The following is a 15229-nucleotide window of genomic DNA, read 5'->3' on the forward strand; positions in this document are numbered from 1 at the left end:
CACTTGATTAGTGAATTAGTTTGATCATGGATTTGAACTTCCTACAAATGAAATTAATTTACTGTATATATGGTTCAAGAAATCTACTTACATCATGGCGAATTTTCTTTTTACTGTAATTAATAAAATGCTATCAACCTATATATATTAAAAGAATAAAAAACAGAAATATTTAGAGGTTCTAAATTCTACAAATTATCCATAAATCTAGTAAACCACTGAAATGGCCGACAAGGATCATTCCGACGTGTCAACAAACCAAGCAAATAATCCATTAACACGTAAATTAAATAAAATTTTAGAGACAAGACTCGACAATGACAAGGTTAGTATATACACGTACGGATTCAACCAAATGTAAGTTAACTTGGCTACTGGTGAAGTCCATTATTCCAACTGGCAGGTTTTTTTTTCCATACCGTACAAACGACTAGACACTAATTAACTTGCTACACTTAAATGTATCGTTAAACATTTCTAGACACTAACATACTTTAACTTAGCCTAATCATCAAACTTCCTGGATTATGGATAATGAGCTAGTGCACTACTCACCAGGCCCGTAACTAAGGGGGGAGGGGTGCAGAGGGGGAGGGGGGGGGGAAGCTGGTATCATCTTCCTGATCCAGTACCTACCTACCCAGATCTACTAGCCTGTCCAGCTATAATTACTCTGTATCCTATTTGAAAAATAGTACATGTAAAAGCATTACTATTCTCTTACTAATGAACGCATTGTGATTACCAGTTTGATTGTATTATGACTTTATTTATGTATTATTTCATTTCCAAGAAGCTTCACACATGAAAACAATTTTTCACTGCTACTTTAAAGATCATAATGTTACACTGATAAATCCAGTGCCGAGTCATAACTAAAAACAATTAAAACACATTTGATAGACCAAAGTTTTAACAAGTTCTTGTCTGTGAGTGTAGGGCTGTACGATATTCTCGATATAGTCATTTATCGCGATATGGTATTTTCAGACCCAACTACGATATCATGTGGCCAAAAATCGTCGATATAGTGGTTTATCGAATATCGGCAAAAACTTCAAATATCGAAAAAAATTATCATAAAAATAGATCATAAATACACTATACAGCAGTGGAAATTAGCCGACGGCAATAAACTATAATAAAACTAATGTTTTGAGAATCGTTAAATGTTGAAAACACTTGTGCAGTGTCCGTAGCCGTTTTTCACTGCATTGTGTATGCGTTACTTTTGCTTTGTTTTTAGGGGCGTTGGATGGCTGAGTGGTTAGCGTGCGCGCGCTGTATCATAAAGTCTGTCATTGAGTCGACTGGCGTGGTTTCGAATTCCCGGTTGTACGTGGCAAGGAGTAGGGTCGCCTGTCCAACTTCGTGGGTTTTCTCCGGGTCTGCCGGTTTACTCCCACTGCTAAAGACCCCTACGCGCAGTCGAATTATGTAAATAAAATTAAACCATATGTTAGTCCCGAAATGACCTAGTTTGTGTCGAGTGGACGTTAAACCCCATTTCTCACTCTCTCGCTTTGTTTTTAGTCGACAATAAATTGTCAGTTGTTACTACATGTAAAGCTTAGGCCTACTAAATGCCTGAAATTTCCCACTACCGCGGCTTATTACCAGGCTATAAATAGGTTGTCATATTTAAAAAAAAAACGAATATTTTTAGAAAACTCTACGAAACTTAATTTCTGAAAGCAAGAATAAAACGATCTATAAATAGATTACTGTCACTGTTAAGCCAGGAATACCGCAGCCAATCAAATGCTTGAAAGGAAGATAGTCCGGATCATTTAGTATTTGTTAAACTGTTTAAACTTACAATACAAGACTTGAAGACCGCATCTACTTACTTCCGCTGCACTTCATATTTGAGAATTTTCTTACACAAGGTCACAAGCAGACGCTTTTTAAACATCAGCGGTTGTATTTAATTTCATTATATGTACAGGCATAAGTAATGTCTCCTGTTATTGTATTAAAAAGAATTGAAACGTGTTTAACCAAAAAGGACGTTGTTTTGTTCATTTTAATAAATTTATATTCCCGGTTATAAAAAAAGCAAAGTGTATGAATAAAGCAATTCTTACCCACAATTCTTACTCACACTGTAGTCAGCTTTAATGCATTTATATTTAATTTATTTAATAGCAAAGTGACATTATTATTAAATATCGCGATATTTAACTATATCGTTGAAAAAAATGCCAATATCGATATCGTCCCTTTTTGCAATATCGTACAGCCCTATGTGAGTGGTTGTATTTTGCCAACCCTTGTGATAATCACTCTAGTGAAATATAAGTCTATACATGTATGTTATAATACCTTGTAGGTTTACCAACTGAACAGTGACCGGTATAAAAATTTTGTTATGCTCAACTGGGTAGTCTCAATATGCTTAAAAATAATTTCTCTTTGAAAAGTTAAGACATAAGTTTCATTCCAATTAAAAAGATTAATTTTGAATAAAAATTTTTTAAAGGACATGCTGGAAGCTCTCAAGGCTTTATCAACCATTTTTACAGAAAATAATCTGCGATCTAGAAGAAATTTACGAAGTGATATCGAAAAGAGAAGTTTAGCTATAAATGAAGAATTTTTACAGTCTTTTCAGGCTGTGAAGGAGGTAATGTATCAATTAGGCCAACTTAACACTTTTTCCATCACCATCTTCTCTTTCTTAGATGTTTTAAAGATATGCAAGGAAGGCTTGAAAATGAATAGAACAGAAATATATTAAAAACTAAAATACTGTAATTTTCTGTTTTATTGGTATTTCTTACAGCAACTGGATAGTGTCTATTCTGATGTAAAAGAAATGAATGAATGTTGTCAAGATATGACTAACAGACTTAAGGTAAGCATTTCATTTAAGGGATTCTTACAGTAAAATTAATTGACTCCTTCAGCTAGAAAATATCTTTAAGATGTTCTGTGTTGAAAAATATAACACATCTTGATATGATGTGAGAATCAACTGAGCGCTTAACTAGTGACAGACTGATTCTCCATTTTATCCTTTTTTTGCAGGCAGCCAAAGATCAAACACATGATTTAATCAGTCAGACCACAACTCTTCATGCTGAAAGGTAAAATTATAATTTATTTTAGAAATGAATTGAAAAAAAACTGTAGAACTAGAAGTATTTTATTCATTGAGAATAAAGAGAAAAAATGTGTATGAATTGAGTTTTGATTTATTTCATTGCACCAATTAACACAACAAGAATACAACCCATTGGATTTGAAAGACTTCTGTAAAGTCATTATCTACTTTCATTTACATGTGAATAGAATCTGCCATATATATTATTCAAGTCTTCTATTTCATGTAGAAAGATTAATATTTGCGAAATATATTATAGTTTTGTACACAATCAATCTTATGTAGTAAAACAAAGTATTTTTCTGTTGATTGTGCTGTTCACGTAATTGATTTTATCATTATTTGAGGTTTTAAAATTTACACCACATAAATGATATACATATTATTGTTTAGTCAAAAACTACAAATGAAGTCCCAAGTTGCTGATGCTTTCCTGAATAAATTTCAACTGAAATCCGAAGAAGCTAAAATTATTCGTGGAACACGAGATGGAGCTTTACATCCTGTAAGTTATTTAAATGTGAAAATGTCTCAAATCTTCTACACATTTTATGGGCACATTTTTCTTTCTGGAACATTTTGATCAGGAATGAAATAATTTGCTAGTTTAAAGATGCATTATATAATAGTGTTGAAACTACTATTCAGATATTCGTTAACGGATACAAAATAAGGGTTATCCGAATCATTTTACTATCCGTTTACTATTCGTTACAATATATTCTGACATTCCGTATGCTCTATTTTTAGCCATTTTTACATCTGATTACTTTGAAATTTTCCTAAATGCAATTGATCACGTACCGTACGCAGCTCTGAGCATAAATGTCAACATTATGCGTATTATTTAGTGATAGTAACTAATAAAATTATTAATGCATTAGTCTAAATAAAAGAAATATTCATTCATTCCCTGCGCTAATTTACGGCATACAAGTTTAGACCGTGTTTTGACTTCCCGCAATGAAATTTATTCATAACGACCTAGGTCACGTATATTCCCACTCACTGATTGGTTCAATAGTTGTAGATTATCAGAATGAGGCAAACGACCTTGGCGGAATAAATGGCACATGTTTATATTTTTCTTTTTTCCATTCGTGTTGATTGAGCAAAATGATAAGTGGGAGGGCTGCGGATTACAGGAGTAGTTATACTATACATATTTCTTCACCTCATTGATTTTTTGAGATATCATAGTCTTAATAATTACGGCTAAAGGTAGGCACGTTTTTTTCTTCGCAGCTCAAACAATTTGCAAATCGATAGTACGATTTCATACTCGGCATACCTAGACACTCATAAACATTGAAACAAGTAAGAAATTATGAGTATATGAACTTTTGATGTAATTTTGTTCAAGAATTTCACGTCTCCGAATTATCCAAATAGTATTCGGATAGCCAACAAAAGTATTCGGATCACAAATCTTGATCCGATTTTCAACACTATTATGAAAGAGCTAAATCTGCCAATTGCAGATCATTATTTTGGCTTCAAATGTTATATAAATTATTATTTAGACAATTATTCAGATGACAAGACTATAGTCAACTCTCTAGACTATAGGATGACAGAGATTTAAATGGATTGAAACATGGTTGCCATTGAATGATTTAATTAAAAAATGGTGAATTGCTATGATAATAAACAGTCTATGCCACATCTTGTCAAAACTTCAGACAGTGATAACTTTGCTCAGAATAAAGTAATTTGAATTAAATTTTCTATATATTTATTTTGTTTTATCTTTTGGAGAATTGTTATAGGAATTACGACCAGTTCTTTATCTAAATCTTACATATGCATCTTTAAGATTTAGACACAGAAATATCATACCATTAAACTCACTGCCTCACCTTGACGTATTGTTTTTAAGTGAATGGAACTCACTGTGTGCGTTTATATATGTAGTGCTTTGAGCACGCTCTGGGATGAATAGACATGATGGTGATTTTTATGAACATAGATTCTATTGTTTTTCTCTCGTAGGAATTTTTCAATGCTTTAGCAAGAGTCAAACAGATTCACAGTGATTGTAAATTTCTACTGCGCACCAATCAACAAACAGCTGGGTATGTAAACTAGGAAATATAATGAATTAATGGGGTTTAATATCCTACTTTTGTGCATCGAATACGGGCATGTGTTATGCAGTTTTCTATGAGGAAAAATTTGCATAAATTCTTTGAAATGAAATGAATGAAATGAAATGGGGTTTAACGTCCTACTGTTCTGCTCCGAACTGGGCTAATGAAGACGGGCATACGCCATACAGTGTGCTATGAGGGAAATTTTCCCCGGACAGCGGCACTACAGCCTACTCTTATATATCGAATTCCAACTGTCAAGGGATCTTTTACGTGCACTCCCATCCGAACAACTAGACAGCTGTCCTTGTCAGGTCCTCCGTCCTGCATCACTGACATGGGGGAACCACACCGGAAAATCTGGATGAACTTTCTCGGCCAATGCAGGGATCGAACACCCGACCTCCAGGCTAGCGAGCCAGCATCTTACCCACTTAGCCACGTGATCCCCCTCATAAATTCTTTATTAAAAGCACAAGCAAATTTGGAAGTTGTAAACCATGTGTATAAAACGATAGGTTTAAACATTTTTGGAATTTATAGAATTGTTTCAACACTAATCAGCGTTTAAAACAAAGTGCACTATACACTTTAGTATAATATTCCTAAAACATTGTTTTACAGACTTGAAATTATGGAATCAATGGCTTTACACCAGGAATCGGCTTATGAAAGACTTTATAGATGGACTCAAAGTAAGTAATTTATATAGTCAGTTATCTTATATTGATTTCGTTACAAAATTAAACTCTTACTGGCATCAGTCTCCAGTGAAAAAAAAGTTAGGGATTTGTTTGGTAGTTTTATGAAAAATAACCAAATTAAGAAATCTGTACTTAAAGAATTATTTACTTACGATGTACTCAGGTTAACAAGATATCAGTAGTTGGATGATTTCATGTTGATTTTATAATTGTAGATGAATGTCGAGCACTGACTGGTGATTCACCTGACATATCACCTGTTCTATGTAATGCAATTAAAGCTTTGTTAGACAGACCAGTTTTATTCAAGTAAGTCTGTGCTATTAAACTATTATCTTGTTTAACCGAATAAACCTAACCCATAATTACAAGGGAAATGGAATAGTTACATTACTATTTTGTCTTAAACATTCTTTTTCAAACTTGTCAACATTATTTATTAATTGATTTTAATGAATGTTATCTTCAGATATTCTATAGATGAGTTTGGAACTGCTAGAAGAAGTGCCGTTGTTCGTGGATTTATAGATGCATTGACTCGTGGTGGTAAGTTTTGTTATCTGAATTCCTGAAATATTTATCATTTATGTGTTTGGTTTTTAAAAATTTTTGGGCAGTTGTGTGAATGTGATGTAAGATGAAATAACATTTAATTACCACTGGGGTTACTTCCCCTATACTATAAACTAAAAATTGAAGAAAAATATCGGAAATATAAATGTAAATAAGATTTAAGTCCCAAGTCGGCATGATGCATTTTGGACAAATGTGTTATTTCATAAATTTCAGGGACCGTACAATATAAAAACATTTATATTTTCATAAAATTTCATCATTTCTCATAAAACTAAAATGGAAAAATAGGCCTATCATAAAAAATATAAAATTTCACTATGTTATGTGGGTATATGAACATAGGAGAAGATGACTGCGATTATTAATACCACCAGTGCTACTGGTGGGATGTTCTTATCTGCATAGCACTGGCTGAACACTACTTCATGGACCGGAGATACGTTATTTACTGGCAGTGCAGATATATAAAAAAAATCATAATATTTAATAATGATAAAAATATAATAAAATCTGAGAAAACATCATAAAGTAATCATAAAATTTGATTGAAAAATATCATAAAAATCATCAAATTCAACTAAAAGCTTTCCTAGACATATAAATTTTTTACAAGAATCTGTGTACAGTCTTAAATTTGCGTATGCAAAGGGCTGTTTAACAGTGAAGAAAACCATAGAAAGCCTACTAGATTGAACCTTGGATACTGCTCACCATCTCTATAGGTTACTTTGTAATATCCCATAAACTTTAAGTTTCAAATTATTTCATCAGTTGGGAATGTATTTATATCCCAATATTTGATGTTTTATGTTTTCAGGTCCAGGGGGCACTCCAAGACCTATTGAACTTCATTCCCACGATCCATTACGATATGTTGGTGATATGATGGCATGGCTTCATCAAGCAACAGCTTCAGAAAAGGAATATCTTCAATCATTACTTAAAAACTGTGATGGTTGGTATAAAATATAGAAATCAGTTTTACTTTAATGATATCATCTGCGTTTCATCATTTTTAATTTGATATATTATTCTTTATTTGATAAACAAAAATGTTACTTTTTCTGGGCTTGAGATATACTTATTTGATACAAAATACAAGCCTACTTGTTATTATTATAGTTAAGATCATATACAAGATGTTAATTGTTATTATTATAGTCCAAGAATCTCAGATTGAGGATGTATTGGGACATATTACAGAAGGTGTATGTCGTCCCTTTAAGGTAAGAAAATTATAATCAAGTAACAGGACATTGAAGGGACTCATCTATTATTTTTACCTTTTACATCCAAATTAACAGGTCTTGAAAATTTAGTAAGCATTTTCTATTTGAGAAGTATTACAGTTTGAATAATATAAGACACTACATATTAAAGCAAATGTTTGTCATTTTATACGCCCACATGGAAATGTGGACGTATATTACCGTCGCCCCCATCCGTCGGTCGTCCACAATTTCAAAAGTTATCATCCGATTGTTTTACAATTGATATATGTTGTTTACATTAGTGAGATGAAGAAGCCTATTTAATTTCACTAATTTCTGTTAAATACTTCTAGAGTTATGCCCCTTATTTCACTTTGTTGCACCTTGTGACCACTCTATTGCCAAAAGTTATCACCCGATCTTTGTGAAATTTATATTCATTATTTAAATTAGTGGAGCGAAGAAGCCTATTGAATTTCAGCAATTTATGTTAATTACTTCTAGAATTATGGCCCTTGTTTCACTTTGTTGCACCTTGTGAACTCTCTATCATCAAAAGTTATCTGTCGATCTGTATGAAATTTATATGCATCATTTGAATTTCATCCTTTTTAATTTGATATATTATTCTTTATTTGATAAACAAATATGTTACTTTTCCTGGGCTTGAGATCATACTTATTTAATTACGTCTAGAGTTATGGCCCTTGTTTCACTTTCTTCAACTTTATCAGTGCTTTACCGACAAATGTTATCATTCGATCTGTATGAAATCAATTACTTCTAGATTTATGGCTCTTTTATTTTGTGAACCTTGTGAACGTTCGAATGACAAAAATTTATATGCATTATTTAAATTAGTAAAATGAGAAAGCCTGTCAAATTTCAACAATTTCTGTAGATTACTTCCAGAGTTAAGGCCCTTGTTTCAGTTTGTAGAACCTTGTGAACCCTCAAACGACAAAAATTAAAATCTGGTCTGTATGAAATTGTCTTGTAAATGCCTCTAATTACCTACAAAAGAATGTATATGCCACAACCCTTGTCGACCGCTTGGACAATTTAGCTAGTGTGGGTGTATGTTTCGTTGCCTGGAAACTTATCTTCTGTAATTTGGTTTAAGGCTGTTTCCTCTATAACCTATATAAACAAGCCAGTTTCAATTTAGCTGATATCATTTGTTAGGTCTCTTTTAAAGATGATTCAATCCAAGTTAAAAGATTATCTAGTAGATAAATCTACTATTTATTTATTTTTGTGAAAAATGAGATATATTTCGAAAAAATGCAATTAACGATCAGCAGCTATAATGAAAACGGAATGTGACAACTGATCACTTGCTGCTTATTGTGAGAGTGTCAGTAGATGATGATATTGAAAATGACATCTTTAATATTTCAGGTTCGAGTTGAACAAGTTTTACTATCAGAACAAGATGCTGTGACTTTATATAAACTTGATAATCTACTCAAATTTTACCATAATACTATCAGGTATTACACGTTATATATTATAATGAAATGTTGGATCTAATGAATGTTTTCTCAAATTAGTGGTCAGAGAAGAACCATCAGGATTTTCCAAACCTAGTTCCCATTGTCATTGTCAGCGGTAACATGTGCACAGCTGACATGGAGAGGCCTTGTGTAGAAATGCAGGCAAATTATCCGAGTACAGTTGGTGACCTTAATATTTTAATCACTTGACCGTAGAAATGATTTTCCAGCATGGTTGTCAGTGGTGCAGGACAGTTGGAAAGACTGCCCGGACAAGGAAAAGTATTTAGATGTGGGAATGATATTAAAAATTGAGGTCCCATGTATGCCATAGACCACATGTTGAAGATCCACTGACAGTTGAAATTGAAGTTAGAGTAGTTCGTTGTGCCGCTGTCTTGGCAAGTTTCTCATCATAGCACACTGCATGGCATATTCTTGTCAGCATTAGCCTGGTTCATGAAGAAGAGTCAGATGGTAAACACCCTTTCATTTTGTTAGTAAACTGTCACTTAACAAATGGTCAACTGTCTTTGTTTTTCTTCAGACAAATAGTTAATAATGAAGCAGCTTTGTTGTCTACTTTGATTGAAATCCAGGATTTAAGCCACAGGATGTTTTTTAATAGTTTAACATGTAATGCTAATAAACTATTAGACAGGGTAAGCTGTTATTTTCTGTACTTTTTAAATTTTGGGCTGCAGAAATGTAATGGTATTTTTCATTGCTAGTATACTTTGAAATACGATCGTATATATATTTTGGTATCTGGTTTGGGGATAATCTCAATTTGGTTTGTTTTTAATGGAAGTAAACCTAAAATTTATATTGTAGGTGGAATTGCCTCCTCCAGATCTAGGACCCACATCATCATTAACTCAGACATTACAGTTATTACGTGATGTATTAGCTTGTCATGATGCATCAGTTGTACCTATAGATGATAAAAAACAGGATTTTAAACAGGTATTCTTACGATTCATTAAAATATTCATAAATAAAGATGATTGAATTTGTTATATATATTATATACCTTGTACAATAAAACATTTAATCTTGAACCTATACTGTCAAGGTTGACAAAAATTAAATTTGGGAAAACTTACAATACCCAGTAGTTTTAAAGAAGACAGTAACTAGCTGAAGAAAATATTCCCATTGTTATTGTAATTTAGTCAAAAATGAAACCAAATTAGATGGGATTTCCGTTGATAGCAGAGCTAAGTACTACTATTATTTTGATTTCCAACCATCAGTGAATCTTTATCATATTGCCAATGGTACATACGGGACCTTGTTTTTTGTCCCATCTGAAAAACTAGATGCTTTTCCTTTTGAGCCCTCTATCCTGCACCATCGACAAGTGGAAAACAGGCTGGAAAAATCCTTGGATCTTCTGGTTAGTGAGCCAGCACCATGCTCACCTGGCCACCTTGACTTATGTAGGGTGGAAAGCAATGATGTCAAAAATATATAATTTTGCTTCATTTGATGACTTGGCCTGTTTAATTTTAGATTTTGTCATGTGTGGTTGATCCATTGCTGCAAATGTGTTCAGTGTCGGCAAGCAGATTAAACAGTATAGATATGGCCGCTTATATGATTAATGGTATTTATCTCATGCAATCTACATTAGCTCTGTATGAATTTACAGATACAAGACTTGAAATGTTACAGGCCCAGGTATAAATTTATCTTTTATAATTTAATTATTCTCAAATAATCCTCTTCTATTTGAACATTTCATAATTGAATTTTCTCAGTTCCTCAAACACAATTTCGGGGGACAGGAATGCACTAACTGATCAGTTACCATAACTGAAACAATTGATTTTGTCACGATTCGGCTGACACCTTATCTATTTTCTGACTGGCGGAACCGCGACAGGACTCAATTTTGTATCACTCGATTGCAGTTCTATTAATTCACAACATGTATTCTTAACCCCATAATCTTTTATCTTTGAATGTCTACATTTAGTCTGTTTGTTTTCTTTGCATTGATTGTAGATAGAAGCACATGTTGATACTCTAATCAGTGAACAAGCATCATTTGTTTTAACGCGAGTAGGTTTATCAACTATATATGGTATAGTAGAAAATTATCAACCATCGCAGGTATTACTTTTATATTACCTGACAGTATTTCTCATTTTTAAAAATAGGTTTATTTCAATAACTTCTCAGAATGTTTAGCTTATTATGGTAACATTAGATTTGTTTATTGTTTGCTTTGGTTTATCACAACATTGTATATATGTAAATAACCCATTATCTGGATAGTGTTTTGAGATGTTATAAGACAAAAATAAAATGAAATGGGGTTTAACATTTTAAACTGGGCTAATCTAAACATCTTAGACTGGGCTAATGAAGATGGGTGTACGCCATACAGTGTGTCATTAAGGAAATTTTGCCTGGACAACGGCACTACGACCTCCTCTTATATCGAATTCCAACTGTCCAAGGGTTATTTAACATGAACGCCAATGTGTACACAGAATTCCAATGTGTAAACAGAACCTCGTTTTTTTTTTTGTCCCATCTGAACGACTAGATTGCTGTCCTTGTCAGGCCATCCATCCTGCACTACTGACAAGAGGAAACCATGCCTGAAAAATCCTGAGGAACACCTGGAGAGAACTTGGACCTCCAGACGAACAAGTCAGCTTCTTACTCACTGAAACACTGCGTCTCCAAGACAATAATAACATGAACAAATAAGGCACATGACCATATAGCAGTTTAGATCATTTTTCACTCTTCTGCATAAGTCGATCGCTCATTCTTGAATAAGAGTTTTTGATTTTAACATCTGCTTATGAAATACTTTCAGTAATGACTTTTGTTTTATAAAGTCTTAAGCTTAGTGACTAAGTCCAAGAGTAACCTAAATTATGTGACCTTGCATTAAAATTGTGTGCTGTCATCTTGCCTGTGATATTTTGTATACGAATGTAAAAATTTCATGTTAAACTTGTGTGTATTTATGTTCATTATAGGGACCATTATCAGGTATACAAGGAATGGATCCTATTACTGTTAAATCAGCTATGGTATGTTAGATTTCTGTATATTATGTCATAGAATGTTTTTACATTTTAAATTGTTTCTGGAGATATTCCACATTTTTAAAAAAAAATTAAAAAAATGTTCCACTATATATTTTATGGAGAGTTGAGACCACAGAATTTCTTTCTGAGTTCCCATTCTTAAGACAATATGATTGTTTTTTGGTATGGAACGAACTGGAATTAACTACTTACTTTTCTGCTAATGAAGACTAGATTGGTATGGAACACAAAGGAAGATGAACATTTTTACTTATACAAAGCCTCAAGAGAGCTATTGTTTTTTCTTTAAGTTACGCCATCAGTTTGTACAAGAAAAGTACATACAACAAATTACAGTTATATTTTGTGTGACAGTAAATTTTTCTTAATTTAGGTATTTAACTAGAAGATTTATGTACTGATTTTTATTTTTATTTTCAGAACAAATTTGATAGTTATCTGGCCAGTCCTGATAGTTTAACATTACCACAGTGTAGTTTAATACTCAGTGCTTTAGTGAGGTGAGGTTCAAGGAGATAAAGCTCTTTAATTTAAAAGCGTTAGTTTGGGTTGTCCTAATGTTATATGAATTAGTGATGGAGAAAGCTCTAGCCCATTAAATATTTATTTTGTAATGGTTGAGCAGAAGTTGGTTTAATTTAGATTTATTTTTCGGCTTAAACTGACGATTGTTGAAGACACCTTCAGTTATTTCTAAATATTGACTTTATCTACAGACTTGAGTTATGAAGACAGACAAAACGGTTCAACGCATAAGCATAAAATGCATTCCTGATTTATATTTCAGAGATAATGCAAAGAGAAGGGCAGTAGATTTAATATGCCAAGCCTATAAACAGATGTATGAAGCTATTTATAAACCAACAAATGAATACAAAGAACCTCAGTCTATAGTACCCAGAACACCAGATCAAGTTGTTAAATTATTATCATGAAATTAAATTGTTATACTAAAAGATTATGTATACAATTAATATGGCTATCACAATTTCCTACATATTTTACATAAGTGGGCTTTTGAAAAAAAATGACCATATAGCAATTTAGATCATGAGCATCAACTTTTAAAGTTGCTTAATATAGTACATTTTGAACACATACCTGTATATTATTGTGAACTATTTGATGGTGTTCATTTAAAAAAAAGTAAATCAGCATCCTTGAGTTCTTTACTCTATTTAGAGAGAGAGAGAAAGAGATTTCAGTCCACTTGATACAAACTAGGTCATTTCAAGACTATTATATGGTTCAATTTTATTTGGATAAGTTGCTTGTGCGTAGGGGTCTTTAGCTGTGGGAGGAACCGGGAGACCCGGAGAAAACCCATGAGGTTGGACAGGCAACCATACTCATACAAGTGGAAAATCAAAACCATGCCACTTGCCCCAATGACAAGACTGTACAATCGATCTAGCACATGTTAAAATATTGGGCCACCCACCCTCTTGTTTACTTTTTAAGGGGTTCATTATAAAACATTAAAATACAGATGTGACGTCATCCTTTGATGTTGGAGTACCATTATTTCAAATAATCGTACGGGCAATGTGCCAAGCGTAACTTGGTAAAATATTGAACTCGAGTGACGTATTTCATTGCAAAGCACGTGCAAGTGTCTATATTTTAAGTTGTTTAATGGTTTCGAGCTTAAGACATTGCGTAATATATTGTAAAATATTGAACTCGAGTGACGTATTTCATTGCAAAGCACGTGCAAGTGTCTGTATTTTAAGTTGTTTAATGGTCCGAGCTTAAGACATTGCGTAATATATTGTAAAAACATTCGGGCCATCACGGCCCTCATGTTGTTACAATATATTACTTAATGTCTCGCTCTCGACCATTAAACAATACATAGTTATTGTGATAAGCAACATCAAGTTGTGAACTTATTAAATGTAATAAGCAACATCAAGTTGTGAACTAATTAATGGTGTCCATTTTAAGTTAAAGGGAATTGTAGTATTCATTGAAAAGACATTTGTACTGAAACTAATATTAAGGGCGTCATTTTGTTATTAACATTTGATTACTGTATATGATTTGTGTATACTGTTGTTGTGTATTGATTGTAAATATGGGAATAAAAATATATTTAATTTGATTGCAATGTTAACATCCTAATTGCTGGAGATTTTAATGTGCATTTTGATTCTTCAAATAACAAATTTACAAAACGTCTCTGGGAGCTTTTGGATATTCACAACCTGGTACAGACCATTACTCAGCCGACACATCGATCAGGACACACCTTGGACTGGGTTGCTTGCCGTAATCATGAACTTATTCATAATATGGATGTCTTTGACAAGTTAATGTCTGATCATTTTATTATATCCTTTAATGTCGAAAACGTTTTATGAAATGTGTTAACCAGTGGCTGCTAGGCAGGATATGCCCACATTTTTCAACAGATGGATAGAGAACAAGCTAAAAACAGGATTTTTTGTACAATCAGGAGCCATAATCCAGGAAGTTACGTTCGGATATACCCGATTATCAAAAGGAACCAAGATCTTAGGGTGTAATGGTGATATATTCACGTTTTTTTTAAATCGGATAAAAATTGTGACCTCTACATAAACAGCAAGCTAAAAACGTGTCATTTTTTGTAGTACATTCAAGGGCCATAATTCAGGAAGTTACGATCTGACACACGCGAATATCGAAAGGAACCACGATCTTTGGGTTATAAACTTACATTTCATCAAAATCAGAAGAAAATTGTGACCTCTAGAGGGACCACAAGCTAAATACGTGATTTTTCGTACAATCAGGGGCCATAATTCAGGAAGTTACGACCCGACATGCTGATTATCAAGAGGACCAAGATCTTTGTGATATAAACATAAATTTAAAGTTTCATCAAAATCGGATCAAAATTATGACCTCTATAGTGTCCACAACCTTGATAACACTATTTGCGTACGAGGGGTGGCCATTTTGGTTCGATTTTCACGTAATTTGAACTC

At 33.0% G+C, this 15229-nt stretch overlaps 1 protein-coding gene across 1 annotated transcript; it reads left to right on the forward strand.

Moving 5' to 3' along the window:
* The first annotated feature begins 223 nt into the window (after positions 1 to 223).
* Positions 224 to 14361, forward strand: LOC126826877 (conserved oligomeric Golgi complex subunit 6). The gene is made up of 19 exons (XM_050555975.2): positions 224 to 325; positions 2483 to 2626; positions 2786 to 2857; positions 3031 to 3089; positions 3500 to 3611; positions 5099 to 5181; positions 5821 to 5891; positions 6116 to 6209; positions 6370 to 6446; positions 7294 to 7431; positions 7638 to 7702; positions 9089 to 9180; positions 9731 to 9845; positions 10018 to 10149; positions 10699 to 10866; positions 11194 to 11301; positions 12186 to 12239; positions 12678 to 12757; positions 13045 to 14361. Exons 1-19 carry the CDS (start codon positions 224 to 226, stop codon positions 13190 to 13192), a joined length of 1914 nt encoding a protein of 637 aa, XP_050411932.1. The 3' UTR covers positions 13193 to 14361.
* Positions 14362 to 15229: the final 868 nt, after the last annotated feature.

This window comes from Patella vulgata, chromosome 7 (genome assembly GCF_932274485.2).
Source record: "Patella vulgata chromosome 7, xgPatVulg1.2, whole genome shotgun sequence".
NCBI lineage: Eukaryota > Metazoa > Mollusca > Gastropoda > Patellidae > Patella > Patella vulgata.

Bases quoted from the DNA above. Each gene is read 5' to 3' on its own strand.
- LOC126826877 (XM_050555975.2), top strand. From the start codon at position 224: ATGGCCGACAAGGATCATTCCGACGTGTCAACAAACCAAGCAAATAAT. The intron at 6,447-7,293 runs GTAAGTTTTGTT...TTATGTTTTCAG, and splicing joins AGATGCATTGACTCGTGGTG to GTCCAGGGGGCACTCCAAGA. The intron at 12,240-12,677 runs GTATGTTAGATT...TTTTATTTTCAG, and splicing joins TTACTGTTAAATCAGCTATG to AACAAATTTGATAGTTATCT.